The sequence below is a fragment of the Zonotrichia albicollis genome, chromosome 6, assembly GCF_047830755.1.
Source record: "Zonotrichia albicollis isolate bZonAlb1 chromosome 6, bZonAlb1.hap1, whole genome shotgun sequence".
Lineage (NCBI taxonomy): Eukaryota > Metazoa > Chordata > Aves > Passeriformes > Passerellidae > Zonotrichia > Zonotrichia albicollis.
Window position 1 is genome coordinate 44,862,376 of NC_133824.1, and position 16,795 is coordinate 44,879,170.

The window sequence follows — 16,795 nt, forward strand, 5'->3', positions numbered from 1 at the left end:
GAAAATAAATCAGTCAAACTATGTAACAGTAAATGTGGTGATTACCCAGCCAGCTGGAAGCATTTGCACTTTGCTGCTTTTTCTTAAGCTGAGAGGACCTGCCACAGGTGAGGGTGTAGGCATCTTGTGTTCCTAACAGACAGACAGACAGACAGTAAAACACAGGCACAGTGCACACACTGAGGACTCCTGCAGCACAAAACACATTTTGAATTTGTTGACTGGCATCAACACACAATGTTGTTCATAAAATACTCCACATTAGAGCTTGTCTCTTCCTAAGCCATTCAAAGGATTCAGGAAAAGAGCATCAGTGCCACAAGCAGCACTGAGTCCTGAGGGATGGAGGGGCTGTGTGGGCAAAATCCCAGACCCCACGCAGGGCTGGAATGCCTTGGCCCCATTCACCAGTGCCTCTCAGGGCCAATTAAGGAATGGCCCAGGGAGCACAGAGAATTCTCCCCTGTCCTCCCCAGCTTCAAAAAGAAACCTGTTGTGAGAAGGGAATCTGAGGGTAGAGTGTGGTTATAAAAGACAAGGAAAAAGGGGCTTTCCTGGACACTGCCAGGGATACAGCCCTTTATTATCTGCAGTGAAAGAGGAGAGATCTCTGTTTATTGACTGTTTCTTGGGGCTTTCCTGACAGGGAGGAGTTTGGCCTCCCCTACACTGTGTACAGAGCCACATGCTCAGTTCTGTCAGCTCTGACTTACCAGAGAACACCTGCACATCTGGAGAGCAGCTCAAAAAGCATCTGTCACTCCCACCACTCTTGATGCAGTGCAGCAGCACCTTGGGTGACACACTATCAGACAAGGGATCTTTTGTCTCTGAATAGGATAAAACAAACACTCACAGGATTAAAACATCCACCTTCACCCTACCAATAAATCAGCATGCAGCTGCTTTTATAGCCAGCACCTGAGAGCACCCATGCAATTAATATGCTGCTCAGACAGAAAATTCAAGCCAAATAAAATCACTGGAAGATCACACCACAAGAGAAACTTCCTTTATCATGAGCAAGCCTTCTCATGCAGAGGAACAACAGGAAATAGAAGAACGAGCTACATAAAAGCACAGGAAAGAAAGCATCAAAATCCCTCAAAGTATCTCCTGTTTTTGGGGTTGGTTTGCTGTTTGTTTTCATGAGTTTCAACATCACTACCATCATGCCTTGCTAAAAATTAAAGCAGAATACCAGGAACAATGACTCACACCACTTAACTGGACAGACCATCAAATTTGACTGTAACCACATGGCCCACCAGACACATCAGGAGCAGAAATGTATTTATTAGACACCTTACCAACACAGTCCTTTTTATTCCAGTGCAGCTTGTAGTTAGGCTGGCACAGGCATTCATAATCTCCCAGTGTGTTCACACACAGCTGCTGGCAGCCACCATTGTTGATGCTACATTCATTTATATCTGCAGAGAAAAGGTAAAGATGCTTTTAAAAAGTTGCTCTTCCCAAAGTTATGCACTGCAATTCCACCAGGTAAATGTGGACACAAAAACTGCTCAGTAGGGTCTTGAAGAGACTTCATGAATGCTACCTGGACGCCCAGTTTCAAGAGAAACAGTTTGTCTTCATGGAAATCCCTTGGTAAATGTCAGACCAGATACTGGTGGCTCATAATTAAACAATATCCAGCCTCAGCAATATGATAACAAATCAACTCTAAGAAAAGCAGATCAAGTCAAATCTCTGTTTCACTGTGTCGAGTTAATTAAAATTTCTAATTTTAAATACAAACAGAGAACAGGGCAGGATTCACACTGACCAATCCTCCAAAGTGCTCTGATACATGCAACTACTGTGAAACACTTTGGCTCTGTGAGCAAACACCACCATTGTGTGCGCCTTGTCTCTTTTGGCCAAATATCCAATTTTGGAGCCTTGTCCTGCCCAGGAAATGCCAAGAGGAGGAGAAATTTTTGCCAGCGCAGCACATGCTGCCTGTGGTGCACCCTTGCATGCTGCTGCAGGATGCAGCATTGGGCAGTGCTGCATGCAGGGTCAGCACTGGGGCCAATGCAATTTATCCTCCTCATTAAACCTGCATGGTGGGACAAGAGTTCACCCTCAGCAAGGTCACAGATGAGACAAAACTGGGAGGAGTGGCTGATGCACCAGATGGTTGTGCCACTATTCAGAGGGACCTTGACTGCCTGCAGAAATGGCTCAATGGGAATCTCATGAATTTCAACAAAGGGAAATGCAAAGGTCTCTGTCTTTGCTGCTCAGATGCACCCTGAGGAGGGCTTCCCTTCTCTCCCAGGGCTTTATGGCAATTGTACATAAACCCAGAAAGCTGCCATCAGGAAACCTGATCCAAGTCCTATCACATTTGTGCATCTGAGGGTATGCTTCCACACACACTTATCTCATTGCTAGAAAGTTCTTGTCACTGCTGTCCCCAGACTGGACACCCTCTAAGTGACAATTTGTTACAAAACACTGTGAAACACATTACAAAACCAGTCCGATTTGGGGGGGGAATGTGCTTTTAACAGAACTGGAACAGCAGAGGTAGGAATAAGCAGCAGAGGAATAATGGAGAAAGAAGGCAACACCTTTAACTGATACTGCTACCTAAAATACCACAAATTTTGTTTTCATTGACCTTTTCTTATGATTTCAACCTCCTATCTCCAACACTTATTGACTTTTCCCACAGAAGTCAGAAGGTGCTTTCTCAGAGTCCTATCAGCTCTGACCAGCCTGTGATTGCCAGTCAATGAGGGACTTACTGTGGTATGAGAATTAATTAACATCTTCTGCACAGGGGTATGACAAGAAAAGGCCAATTAGCAGCCACAAGCAATATTACAGCTCCTTTTCCTCACTGGTAGCCAAAACAAATTGAATTAATGCAGAGGAATTAAACAGAAGTTGTCTCCTACTAAGTAGAGCACATGACAGTGCTATTCCTTATGTGGATAAGTTTCCGTGTTCATCAGGATAAAACATGGTGATGATGTAGCTCTGTAATCTTATTTGCAGAATTTCTAGAGGCAGAGGGTAGAACAGACAGGCACACAGGGATTTCTGAATTGTTATCTCCAACTGTTCTCATTCTGCCTGAGAAATAAACAGGTCTTAGACAGAATTTAGTAAACTTTGGACTCAGTAAGGTCTTGCCTAAAGCTTATATAAAGCAAGCTTGATTCCATTTAGTGTCCCAGTTATTCATGTTTCCTCATGTTAATTCTGGGAATTTGTCAAATGTCAAGCTTCTATGAACAACTTGCTCTTTCCTTGTAGGAAAGACATAAAAATTTAAGAGTATTAATCTTGGCCAGCGCAAAGTAGCACTACATCAGCTAAATTCCAGCCTACATCACATGAGGATCTGACACGTGCACCTGCAGAATTGTAATTTTCAGAGTCATTCAGAGCTTCCTGTTCAAGCCCTACTCCAGTGACTTTTCACTGAAGTCAATGATTCTTCTGCATGTGAACATTGAATTATGGACTTCAGATCCAAGCACAAAACCCATCAGTTTCTCCTAATAGCTACAGGTCCCATTTGCATGCAGGGCGTGAAGGCAAAAATCACTTCAGCAAAGCCAGAAACGAGCAGGATCAGTGTCTCCTTTTCATTATCGCAGCAAGGGGCAACATTTCCTCCGTAGGACACCTGGGTGTGCCTCAGTGTGTGTCCTGCAGGGCAGGGGGAGGCTGTGCCTGTGCCAGGGCTGTGCCTGTGACTCACCTCCACAGTGGGTGAAGCCATAGAGGGCATATCCCTTGTTGCAGGAGCACTGAAAGGTGCCGGGCTGGTTGGTGCACGTGTGGTCGCAGGCGCGCTCGAAGGAGCACTCGTCGATGTCTGCAGGGGACAAAGGGACAAAGGGGACAGAGGGACATCAGCACCCCCCAGGCTGCCCAGGGAGCCCTGAGAGCCTGCAGCTGAAAACTCTTATTTCATTGGGATTACTTTACTTAGAAATTAAAAGTATTGCCTCTGGTTTTTCCTCCCTAAATGAAGTTCTATATGAATATACAGCGCCTGATTTAGGTCTGCTGAAAATCACAGTGCTCCCTGAGAATGCACCATCAAAAGCACCTAAAATTTACCTTACCATCAAAAGCACCTAAAATTTCTGTGCTAGTATATTTTGCATGCCAGGTAAGAGCGTTGCAAGACACAAAAAAAATTCACATCAACTTCACTAGCACTTTTCATCAGCCTTTTTTCTTGGGCTTTGGCATGAAGCATGATATCACTTCTGAAACAGCCTAGGGAAAGCAACAGAAGTGACAGGGACAAAAGGGAGATGGAAAGCTTTAAGACACAGTCATAAACAGATTTCATTTAAATAAAACCCAAAAAAATCTCAAAAATCAGATGTTTATACAGTAAGTTTTTTCCATATAAATAGTTGTCCTTCTTTGCCTATTTACAAGGCATAAGAATGCACAAAAAAACTCAGGTGAAAATTACTTTCTCTTGGTCAGTTCAGTTTTCTGAAATGCACCTTTAATGTCATCTGGTTGCCTAGGAAATCACATAATTCACCATTTGGCTGACTCAACTGACATTGTCTCATCCTGTTGCTTTTCCACAAGCACAGACCATTTTGATCTTCACATTTTTTTGTGCATTTAAGCAGCTTAAATAGAATTGCTAAATCTATATGTACAAACCACTACAGAGCAAAGCAAATATGCTTTGTGAGTCTCACAGGAAAATCCATGTCATCCTCAAAAGCAAATGCTCCGTGATGCTTTAGGGAACAGAGATTCCACTCTGTCTACAGACCCATAATTTCAGAGATCACATAATATCTTTTTCCTTTAATAATGAGCTCATGGCAACTAAATATCCTATAAAGAAATAATAGTTTCACTGCAATGGTGAATCAGTCACGAAGATGGAGAGAGACACATTGCCTAATTTTCCCTGTAAATTATTTTAAGATCATCAAGGCGGGGGGAAGCATTAACCTCATAGAGAGCTTTTTAATATGATGCTGTCTCTGTCCCTTCCAGATAATAGCTCACTGTGCCATTAAACTTATCTCCTACAATAGCATCAAGCCAACTGTATTAACTCAACATCTGTTTTAGAAGAAAAAAATCCAAACTGAGGAACAGAAATTATTCTGGAGTCCATTATCACTTCATCATTGTAGTAGATGTCCAAGCCACGCTGATTTGTCCTACTTTTGTTGTACCATTGTCTCTCCAGTGCACATACCTTGACAGGACTTCTCATCTGTTAATAATTTAAATCCTTTTCTGCAGCTGCAATCAAAACTGCCAACAGTGTTTTTACAGAAATGATCACAGCCTCCATTATTGGACTGGCATTCATCAATATCTGTAACAAACAAACAAAAAAAGGCTTCAGCAAATTAACACAGAGCTTCAGCACTCAACCTACAGCCAGATGCAGAAAATAGTCACGTCCAGTCAGTTGGAGGAGCCCAGAAACAAAATCTGGTGAGACTCCCACAAATTAAGGAAGGAAGGAAGATCAGATCCAACTCTTAAGAATGATCCAGCCCATTCAGCCCCAGGACAGTGTTATTTGCTCTCATTTAATGTATTCCTGCCAGTTGCAGTTGGGTAACGCATTCATAAAAGACCATTCCCTAAGTTATATTTGGAAACACTTTGGCTCCAAGGCTCTCTAAGAGGTTTCAGTATTTTAAACATTCTCTCCGTTTCCTTTCTGTAAGCCCTGCAGAAATCTCAGGCAGAGACTTCCTGAACTACCCTGTCCTTTTCATGGCAACATTAGAATGAGGCCTTTATCTAATATTAATTGACTCAGGCCTGGGGATTTCATCATTTTTACTTAGCAGAACAGCCTTAACATCTAATTACAGGAAAAGCAATATAATATACAGCCTAAGCGTGCCTTTGCTGCTTGCCAGAGCTCTCATTAGAGCTGCTTGGAGCAGTGCATATTTATAAAACACATCCCTGTTTACACAATGGTGTTTACTCACCAGTTCTCCTGATGCCCAGCCAGGCTGGGGTTGGGTACCTGTGAGCACCCACACCTGCCAGTGCTGACCTCTGTTTGCTGGTTCAGCGCTCCCAAACCTGACCTCTGGAAAACGAGGCACAGGAGGTGGAAGTGGAGAGCGGGAGGGCAGAGAAGAGGAGATTCTCTGCATATGATACACCTGGTGTGAAGGAAAGCACAGCCTCTACCCCAGTGCAATCCTTCCTGCGGTCAGACTGCGCACAGCAGCTTTCCTCTGGGCTGCCTCTCTTTGGAGATGTGTATCTTGCAGGGCCTGGGAACACCTAGCAGGGGTACAAAGCCCACCTTTGCACGTCTTGCCATCGAACTGGAGGGTGAAGCCCACGGGGCAGCTGCAGTGCACTCCGGTGGAGGTGTCCTTGCAGGTGCGGTCGCAGCCGCCGTTGTTCACCGCGCACGTCTCTGCAGCGAGACAGAGCTCAGGGAAACCACAGTGGTACCAGGAACACCATGGGACACAAGGCACAGCCCCAACACACTGCTATTCAAACATTCAGCCCAGAACACACCAGCAACGGCTAAATACATGTGTTGGCAAAATCCCTGCCTCAGCCACTTCCAGGCTTTTTGTGGGAGCCCTACAAACCAAAATGCATTCCATTTGTGTCTGAAACACAAATCCCTGCTCCTTGGTGATGAATCTGTTACTGCCAGTCAGTTTCCTTATGCCCACAGTGGATTCTGGCTGATCCCCTGACAGTTCTCACCAATGAGACACCTGGTCACACTCAGCACTACTAAATGAGTTTTCTTGAATCCCTCCCAACTCCTCTTCCCTACTGCCTGTGCTCCCAGTCATGGTGGGTAACACTCCCATGAGCATTCCCTCAGCCTGGGAAACCAGGTGCCATTCCCACCAAAGTTTGTTCCTCTAACTCACTAACTATCCTTAACAAAATCCCTCCTATGCAAACCATGCCTAAACCTCACCAAACCTTGCTAGTGAGCACTCCTAAAACACAGTCCTTCACATCCAACCAAACAGAAATAATCACACTTTTTAAAATTCATCCTCTTGTCATCAGTCTAACCACCTCAATCAGTCTAACTGGCTGGACAAATATAATTTTACATGGCATGTATTGATTGAGAGAGCTGCAAAGAACGCTTTTGTATGTCTGCTTTTTGAAATCTACTTTCTAGCTCTGTATCCTCATTTTCTGCAGCATCGAGCATATGCTACTTATTGTCAAGTTTTGAGAGTTTTACTGGTTTATTCCCTCCCAGTCTCTCATCTCACATGCAGTATTGGCAGGCTGTATCCAATCTCCAAGGGAAGACAGAGTGCATCTTCTTTCTTCCTCTGTCATTCTTTTTGAAAATAAGGTTATTCATTACATGTCTGAACACTAGTGAATAACATTATTTCCTGAAGAGAGAGTGGATCATCTTAGGCAGAATTCAGCCCAGAGCTGAAGGTTCCATAAAAAAAACCAAAAAAGCCCCACACTAATTCTTCAGTCTAAAAGGTTTCAACAAGCAGGAGAATTATTTTGGAGCAGCACTTTTACCCATAAGCAATCGTCGCTTCACTCTCTTGTCCACATCAGCTGCTGCTGTGGTGTTTCCCTCAGAAACTTCTACAGCAGCTTCTTCCCTCTCTGTAAGAAACATGAAAAAAGCAAGTGAGTAAAGGTGCCCTGACTCATCTGACATCCAACACACACAAACGGCTCCATCACACACTGAATCAGGGACAGTCAGAACTGACCAGGCAGAAATAAGTTATTTTTCAAGAGCAAGTAGTAATAAAAATCATGAAGACCCTTCAGTCAAAACCATGAGAACGCTTTGCTTTTGTGGCTTCCTTACAAGTCATGTTTGCTTCAGTGTCCTTAACAAAACAAAAGATGTGCAACAGATGTAGTGAACAGCAGCAAGATGAAAGAGCTGACGGAGCTGCTCTGTTAGGAGTGCCCTGTCATCATCCATCGTGGGCTAATTACAACAACCAGCCAGCCATGCCTCAGCATTTGATTTCAATCAACAGACAACAAACTCTCCCAGAGACTGCAAGAGTTTATAAATCTTAAGTGCTTTCTTTACTGGATAACTGCCTTGCCAAAACTACACATTAATTGATTTCAGAGTCCCAGTTTTTACAGACGTACTCCTTGCTCACACTACTGAAGAAACTGAACCCAGGATATCCCACTGCTTTGGTTAGTGACAGGCCTCCTGTTTCAGGGGGACCAGTGATAATTACAGGTTGCAATAGTATTAGGTAGCTACTTAAACAGGGAAGCATAACTTGCCTGGACCCAACCAACTCACCCATGCCCTATCAGGTTCCTTAATTTTGAACTCCTTGACATTTTCTAGCCATACCATTATGAGGAGCACTAATCTTGCCCACAGAGCAGCACCACACCCCCTGGGACTGGGGATCCCCAGCAAAGCCCTTCCCTGCAGTGCATACTGACCCAGGCAGGTTTTGCCATCCAGGTGCATGACGTACTTGGGGTGGCATCCGCAGACAGGCCCGTGCTCAGCATCGTCACACGTGTGCTGGCAGCCCCCGTTCCCGTGGTTGCACGTCACTGGGGAGAAAACACAGGGCACTCTCACTTCCAGCACCTCTGAGGGACCCTGGGAAGTCCCACTGCCACCTGAGCATCCCATGCAGCCCTGTCCTGAAGGGCTCCGAGACAGTGAGACACTGCACAGCTCCCTCATGGAGCTGAACTTCCAGGTGTTATGAGTGATGGCACAAGTCCCAAACTACAGACACTACAGCAATCAACAGACTTGTGTGACAGTGCCCAGAAAAAAACACCAATTCTGGTTCAGTTCAAACACACACAGCTCAGGTGTGCCATGTTAGCTAAAACACACCAAGCCCCATCTCACTGTTCCCTTTGGGAACCATAAGCACATGCAGAATGTTGCCTACAAATGCAGCTCCTCTGGTTCTTGGACAGCTCAAATCCCGGTCGGCATTCACAGGCAACTCCTCCTTTGGGTGTTTCTCTGCAGATGTGGGCACAGCCATGGTCTTTGTTCATGCAGCTCATGCCTTCTGTAAAACAGGAAAGGTGCCAGAGCATCAGCATCCTCAGCAGCTCTGTGTGCAGGCAACAAGGTCACTGCAACACACACACAGACTGAGCCTCTGGCTCTGGGAAGGCTCTGCAGGGTTGGGACAAGAAGTTTCAGAGAGGAAAGGCAGTGAGTCCAGTCCTGCAAAGTCAATAACCCCAAGGTTTCTCCTTCTGTGATCATTTCTGTGCCTGTTATTTGACTACAAGGTCAAAGAGCAACATCCACAGATTTGTACAGCACCTGCATTTTCATCCAATGCTCTCACTTTTTACTTCTAGGTGTTCATAAAACCTCCTCATTCCTTTTACAAAAGTGGCAACATCCAAGTCTAAAATGAAGTTCTTATTTCTCTGCTGAAAAGAGCAGCCTGCTGACACAGGAATGTTTAGAACAGCAATCACAGGGGTCATCCCAATTTCAATTCCTGGCTTACAGAGCAGATTCCCAGAGTTATAACCTATCTCAGCAGTGAGCAAGAGCTGAGTCCTATCTCAGATAAGGCCAACATGCAGATCGCACACATGCTGTACATAAATTATCTCTATCATTAACCATTTTGTTTTCAATTTTTTTCTGATTTCAGTACACACCACCCAAGATAACCTCACTGGGTATTATCACAGTGTTGTGTATTTCTCCTCACCTTCCCAGTTAGACAGAATTTAGTGCCAGTGTCTGCTTTAACCAAATGAAGAACCAGTGTGACACTAATGACTGGATTTCTTTCGCTACACCTCCTGCCATTTTTATCTCTGCCAGCTCATGCACAGCACTCAATTGCCAAAGTGCTTTACTTGGCCTTTGCAAAAAATATCAAGTCAATTAAACAGGGAGAAATAGTTTCTAAAATTATTGCCAGAGCTTCTTTCCCCTTGTTCCATGGCTCAGTGCAAGCAATGTCTTTGACATTTGCAAGACGGTGGTGCAGCCTGCACACACACAACACAACAACACCCAGCAGCTGGCTGAGTTACCCAACGGCATCAACAGACCAAATTAAACAAATAGGTGTGCTTTTAACAGAATACCACAGGGTTTTTATGGAGACCTCTACAAAACCAGGAAAGAGAAGACATCTGAATGCTGTCCTTGGGTGTACAGAGAGCACACCTTTACCATCAAATTCTCTGCCTGGGCACATTTGGGTCCTTTAAAAGGACAAGTTACACCAAAGTGCTCTTTCTTCCCAGTGAGAACATTCCATTTATGAAGACCAGGTGGAACATTCTTTGGCTACAAGGGCTCGTCCCACACCACCCCAGTGACCTTCTCTGGAGCTGAGCAGAGGCACAGTCAGGAGCAGAACAGCAAGGGTGACCATGCTGCAGGAAAGGGACTGTCAGTTCCACACCCTATATATTTTTTAAACTTACACAGCCCTTTTTTCAGCCTTACTACCAAGAGAAGCAAACCCCCTGCATTGTGAGGCAGAGGTCACCATTATTCCACTCCACTTCAATTAGGTCCTTTCTCCACACTGCTATTCTCATCCCCCGGAGCACCAGCTACAGGACCCTTTCTCTATTAAGACAGCTTTAAGCAACAAAAGAATGGACACTGCAGAGCCCAGATTATTCTGCTCTGCTGGCTTTTTGATTCCTTTCCCACAGTGAGGGCTCTCCACAAGTCCAGCAAGACAATGAGGCTTCAAATCCTGCAGCACACAGGCACAGCCCAAGGAGCTCACAGGAAAGCTGTCACCCATTATTGTGTCAGTCAAGGAAGGAGACAACCCATGAGGCCACAAATTAGCCTCATTAGCTCTGGTGTTTTTGTCAAAGTCCTGCTCTTAAGCATGCAGCATGGTTTGGTCTGTTAGCTCAGAGGGGTTAGAGAGCATTAAGAGAATTAGCAGCTTAGTTTCTGTCAACAAAGTTATTCTTTTGTCTCTATTGAGCTACCAAAGGGGAAACTGCTCAAGCAGGTACTTTGGTAAAGTTCACTGGCACCAAACAAATGGTTTATATGCTCCATTTGGGATTGCTCCATTCTGAGGGAGCAGACTTCAATCAGGTCTCCACAGAAAGCTCAAACTGTGCTTTCCAGACCAGGATCCATTTTAATAACAAGGTGTCCATTGTGGAACAAGGTACTCCACCAAACCCACCAAAATCTGGCTGACCTAAAAGGCAGTTTCATAGAGGATACTCACATCCACACATTCCAGCACTTACTTTGGGACTGCTCTTGTTTCCAAAGCTGGTAGATCTCTCTCAGCCCCATTTTACAAGGTTGTATTATCAAAGAGATGTCTGTAAAGCCATAAATGCTGTGTGGCTGCAAACCCCTTGGTGCACACAAAGTCTCCCAGGTCACATTGTTCCAGTGCTATTGCAATGGCAGACTGTGCTCCACAAACAAACCCCAAGCAAATTTTGCTCAAATCTCCCCACACACTTCCCAGACACACAATTTCCTCTGCAGGAGACCCTGTCCTACTGACCCACGAATATCCTGGGATGGATGGCTCTGGATTGTCCCACTCAGCCAGGAGAGGTGACTCCAGTGCTTTCATGCTTGAGCAGACCCTGAGCCAGGTGGGACCTTTCTGATGACAGAACCTTCTTGAAGTTACCCAGCAAACCTGAGATCTGAGCATTCCTGTCACAGGCAAAAAAAGCCAGCAGCATTTCCCCACCAGGTGACACTAAATTAATCTCTTACATGTATGACCTGGGTTCAAATATTTGTATTTTTTTGCACAGAAGGTGTCAGGACAACATTCCCAACCTGCTAAGAGCATTAAGGCTCCATTTAGGGCAGGCTCAAGCAGGCATTCTGCAGGACAGAGAGAGAGGATGCAATGGGACAAAGAGCTACCAGACAGTCTGAGAGAACAGAAAAATGGTGAGGAGCATCAGCAGAGGAGCAAAGCAGGACATCCCAGGAGTGCTTTAGTCTTTCCTTGTGTTAAGGCAGCTTTTCCCCAAAGGTTCCCCAGCCATCCCTGCTCTCTGCAGCCAAGGCTCTAGGAGGGACAGCTGGGATGTGCCCTGTGTGTGAGTTCACACAGGATTCCACGGTGCCTTTCATCCCACAGATCCCCTCCATTCCCACCAATCCAGCCCAGCTATGACTGTGAAATACCACAAGGGAGAGGAGCAAGATTTGCCAGCCGGAGCAAAGGCAGCCACAAAGATGCACCAGGTATTTACTCACAAAAAATTCTCTTTTCCCTCAAGTTTTTATATTCCCTATTATGAAGCAAGTGGAACCAGACACAAGGTGCACATGCATGGCTGCCCTGCCAGCTGCTTTAACATCCTCCCTGGGTAATTCCTTCTCCCACACACACGAAGAGCAGCCCATTCCAGCAGGAAAACAAGGATAAAAAAAAAAGACTGTGCACAACCTCCCAGGACACCCTCAGTTCCTGTGGTTTAACCTCCAGGTCCATCTGCTCTTGTGTGTTCAAATACCAATTTTGCAGCCCACAGGGAAGGCGTCCCAGGCATTGATATATGGAAATTTTAATGGGGCTGGGAGACAGGGAAGGAAATATTCCTTCACTTTACAGGTAAGAAGCAAAACTGAATGGATAGTCTAGGCAGTAGGAGCCAAAATCTGCTTTGATCAATGCTGTGAGGTCTCAGAACCAGCAAAGTACAAACACTGAGCAATGCATACACGAGGCAGAGAGCAGAAATCCCAGAAATCAGCAGAAAAGCAGAGAACAAAGTGAGGGGAAAGATAAAGAAGTGAGATTTGGGTTACAACCCAAGGGGAAAAAAAAGGTAAAAAAAGGTGGGGAATCCTCAGCAGCACTTTACAGTAATGAAGGGGGGAGGGGGCGAGGTAGAAGGGAAAGAGTCACAGCATGGAACCTGAAAAAATGGCTTCCAAAGAAAGCAAAACAAGCACCAAAATGTTTTACTAAGAAGAAAAAGAATGTATCAGGCAAAATAGTGTGCTGAGGGTTTTTCTTAAGACTGGCTTTGATAAAGATGTATTTTATTAGATAGACTTTATGGGGAAAAAAAAATCCATCTCTTTGTCCTCTGTTTTTTCCTTTTCAAAGAAAAATACCTATGTTTAGTGGATGTTTGTTATTATGGAAAAAGGACCTTTTAGGGGAAAAAATTATTAAGAGAAATTAAATGCATCTTTAAGAAAAGAGATAGAATTCCAAAGGTACAAAGAAGGGAGCAAATATTAATGACAGGGAATGCTGCTGCTGTCAGTTCAAGAGAGTAGAAGGCACTGAAGCAGCAGCAAGTAGGAAAAAAGAGTTTGAAGTGTTTCCTCTCTTGGCATCAGACAAGACAAGGAGTTCAAGCAACCAATTTCAGTGCTTAGAGAGCCCCTCCATGGGTGCACACAAACTCACAGCCCTGCTGTGCCTGGCCCAGCCACTGCAGTGGCAGCCTGAACCAGACCCCTGTGGGACCAAGCCCAGGGCCAGAGGAGCTGAGGACACAAATTCTTAACCCAAACAGAAGATCAATTCAGCTCTGTCAGACAGCAGCCACCTCAGCACCCTCATCTGTGGATGGCCATATATGTCTACAAATGTTGATCTCTTCACTTTGGGGATTTTTAGAGTGAGATTTGTTTATTCATGCTCAGATTCCTCTTATACTTATGCCAACAATAAGCCATAGATTAAAGAAAGCCTTGCAGCTCTAAGCACTTCTAACTGAGATTTTCACTGTACAGTTCAATGGACAACTCCCTGATCTGAGCAACCACTTTAAAGCATCCCCTGAGGGCATCCAAAATAATTTTGTTCCATCTGATGCCTAATCAGATATCCAAGACTCTGATCTCTCAAAGGTCGCTTCACAAAGGTTTCACTCAAAACAAAGCACGAGATTTGAATACCTTTGGGGCTGACAAACAATAAATCTCTCAGCTGAAACCTAAACATTCTACGGGGAATCTAAAAGGTATCTGAAGGCAGTGCAGCTCTTGCCCTGTAACTAAAGCCACTGAAAATGGATATTTGTGGCCATTCCCTGGGTTGGGGCAGAGTTTTGGTGCCCAGCAGAGCAGCAGGGAGCCGGGGTGCAGCAGCACAGCCTTCAGCAGGCTCAGCACCGCACACACAGCCGGCATCAAAGAGAGGAAGAGATGCAGCTCTTCAAAGCCACTTGGAACATCCTGACACGCTGCTCCTTTCAAAGGCAGCAGGACTCCAAGCCCTTCCCAGCCTTGAAAACCCTGAGAGCCCCTCAGAAGGGGTTTGTGGCTCTGCCTGCGGGCGGGCGGTACCTTCGGAGCGGTGGATGCAGGTGTGCTGGTTGTCGCTGAGGAAGAAGCCCTCCTTGCAGCGGCACTCGTAGCTCCCCACTGTGTTCACACACACGTGCTGGCAGCCGCCATTGTTGAACATGCACTCGTCTGTGTCTGAGGGAGAGAGGGAAAGGCAGAGGTGAGCTTGGTGCCCTCACCACGGCACAGACAGACAGACATCAGCTCGGGCTGGAGGCACCCAGGCAGCTGAGACACCCCTTGGTTTGTGATCCTCATCCCTCAGGCCTGGGACACCATCACCCATCATCACTCCTGTCCTTGACCGACTGCAGTCAAGGACAAGAGCAAGGACAAGAGCACAAGTTCTGGGAGCAGTTTGAATCTTGATTTTGCAACAATCAGACTCTCAACACCACCAGAGAACACAGAAGGGCTCTGCTTGCAAGAGAACCAACACAACCAAAGAGTAGAAAAGCTTCAGCTAAGCCTCTGAACAACAGGACGCCCATCCCAATCTCCAATTCTTTGGAATTTTACCCCTTAATAAGCACAGGTTTTTGAAACCATGAGTGCCAAATACTTCTCCTAGCCTAATTTTCAGAAATTTTTAGCAGGAACTGAAAAAAGTCCCTTAAAAACAGAACAAAACCTTGCTGAGGCAAAGCACTGGTCTCATTTGCAAATTCATCTGTAATACCATGTTTGCTCCCTGTTCTGTCCATTGTTCCTGGCTAATAGTACAATGTTTTTAATTTAACATTGTAGCATTTCTGGCAGAAAACAGCTGTCTTTAAAAAAAAAGAGGAGAAAGAGAGGCTTTTAGTAAGAAGCATAACATAGTATTACAACAGATTTAATGTCCACTGAAGGCAGTGAGTAAGGCAATTGGAGGCAAAGGAATGTGACCTGCTGGAGAAAAAGAGCGGCTGACATATCTCCATCACAAAGAAGCTGAGTATTTTAGAGCTCTGCAGTGATGTGAATGTGCAAACAATCATGAATAAACAGCCACCACGAGCCTTTAGTGCTACAGATTTGAACTCCAGCAGATGTTTCTGTCTTACAGACCTTGGAAAGCTTTCAAAAAAATCATCTCTTTCCAACAAGTAATTGTCTATTTGGCTTAAACCCAGGCACACAGCAGAGATCTTCAAAAATAAGGGTGAGAGGAGGGCAACCCTGGCGTGAACAAAGTAAATAAACAGATTAAGAGAAGATGTGATCCAATTTGCTGCATGCCAAAATATTTATTTAACGTTTACATCACAACTCAAAATTGGCACATCAGTGGTAAAAACCTCACTGTATGTCAATGACATTTTGTTTTGTTTTATTTTATAGGTCTGCCATGCAATGCTGAGCAGCTTCCCAGCCACATAGCAGGTGGGAGATTTTGGCCTAGGTTGTGTCAGTGGTCACAAAGAGCTCATGAAGCATGCCCTGGGTACAAGGAGAATACACACATGGCCCTGGTGCCATTGTCAGGGGCAGTGTGCTCCTCCACATCCAGCCCTCCGTGGTAACCTCAGCTGAACTCCACTCTGTGCTTACACAAACGCAAAAATAAGATGGATGTTCTGTTATTTTAAAGCATCCGCAGATACTTTGTTTCCTTCTCTACTTTATTGAGATGTTTGGAAGTTGGGGAGTTCAGCCTCTCCTCCACCTACACTGCAGAAAGCTGGGCAGGCAAGCAGGTAAAACCCAACACAATCCCACTGAATACTCCAGAGTTTCCTGATTTGTCCCTGCAGAAGACACAGTCTGGGGATGGTGTGACCCCCAGTTGATGTGCCACACACCAGTGGGAGCAGCCAGCCAAATTAACTGCAATTATTCAGGAAGGGCAAGGTTCCCTCTGACTGCCCTGGGTGTGGAGGTGTGTCCAGCACATCCACAGGAGTGCAGCACTAGAGGGAAACTGAGCCATCCCTGGAAAAGCAAATGGCACAGGGTGAGCACACAGGGTGCCCAGGAAGCAGGACAGCTCCACCAGCTTGAGGCTCAGTCCCTCTGCTCTTCAGTGGCCTCCATCACACACACTCCAAATCATCCTCTCCTTTTGGGAATACTCAGAGTGAGAAGCCCCCACATTACAAGACAACTGATCCTAAGCTAACTGTGGGACAGAGAGCACAATGATAGCACATGTTCCTTTATATAAACTCATTTAACATCATAACAGATGGCATTTGGCATGGGGGGAAAGAGCCACACGAGGATGATACCTCAATACCTGAAAATCCTTAGACTCACGAGCAACATTTCCTCTCTGTCTGCACTGAGTGAGCCCAGGAGACGGGCAGGTGTTGCCCAGGGGTGTGTTCCAGCATTCCCCACCCTGCCCCTGAGCACACCCCTTACCCAGGCAGTTGTGGCCATCGTGAGCCAGCATGAAGCCGTCGTAGCAAGTGCAGCGGTAATTCCCTGGAATGTTGAAACACTCGTGGACACAGCCCCCATTGAAGTCGTTGTCACATTCATCAATGTCTAAGGAATAAAGCAAAAGTCAGTATGATGGATGCTTGCCTGAGTGTTATAGACAGGGAT

The 16,795-nt window shown here is 45.4% G+C and overlaps 1 protein-coding gene across 2 annotated transcripts in view; it reads right to left on the reverse strand.

The window, feature by feature from the left end:
• The window catches only part of SCUBE2 (signal peptide, CUB domain and EGF like domain containing 2), a 37,784-nt gene that overhangs the window by 17,905 nt on the left and 3,084 nt on the right, over nucleotides 1-16,795 (reverse strand). Inside the window, exons 3-13 of one of the 2 annotated variants that reach the window (XM_074543417.1) lie at nucleotides 16,610-16,735; nucleotides 14,264-14,398; nucleotides 8,904-9,029; nucleotides 8,434-8,550; nucleotides 7,522-7,611; nucleotides 6,296-6,412; nucleotides 5,213-5,335; nucleotides 3,725-3,841; nucleotides 1,311-1,433; nucleotides 714-830; nucleotides 46-132 (exon numbers count right to left, since the gene is read on the reverse strand). In XM_074543417.1, coding sequence (XP_074399518.1) covers nucleotides 46-132; nucleotides 714-830; nucleotides 1,311-1,433; nucleotides 3,725-3,841; nucleotides 5,213-5,335; nucleotides 6,296-6,412; nucleotides 7,522-7,611; nucleotides 8,434-8,550; nucleotides 8,904-9,029; nucleotides 14,264-14,398; nucleotides 16,610-16,735 — 1,278 coding nt within the window. The remainder of the gene's footprint in view (nucleotides 1-45; nucleotides 133-713; nucleotides 831-1,310; nucleotides 1,434-3,724; nucleotides 3,842-5,212; nucleotides 5,336-6,295; nucleotides 6,413-7,521; nucleotides 7,612-8,433; nucleotides 8,551-8,903; nucleotides 9,030-14,263; nucleotides 14,399-16,609; nucleotides 16,736-16,795) is intronic. The other variant, XM_026793176.2, reaches the window with a different exon arrangement.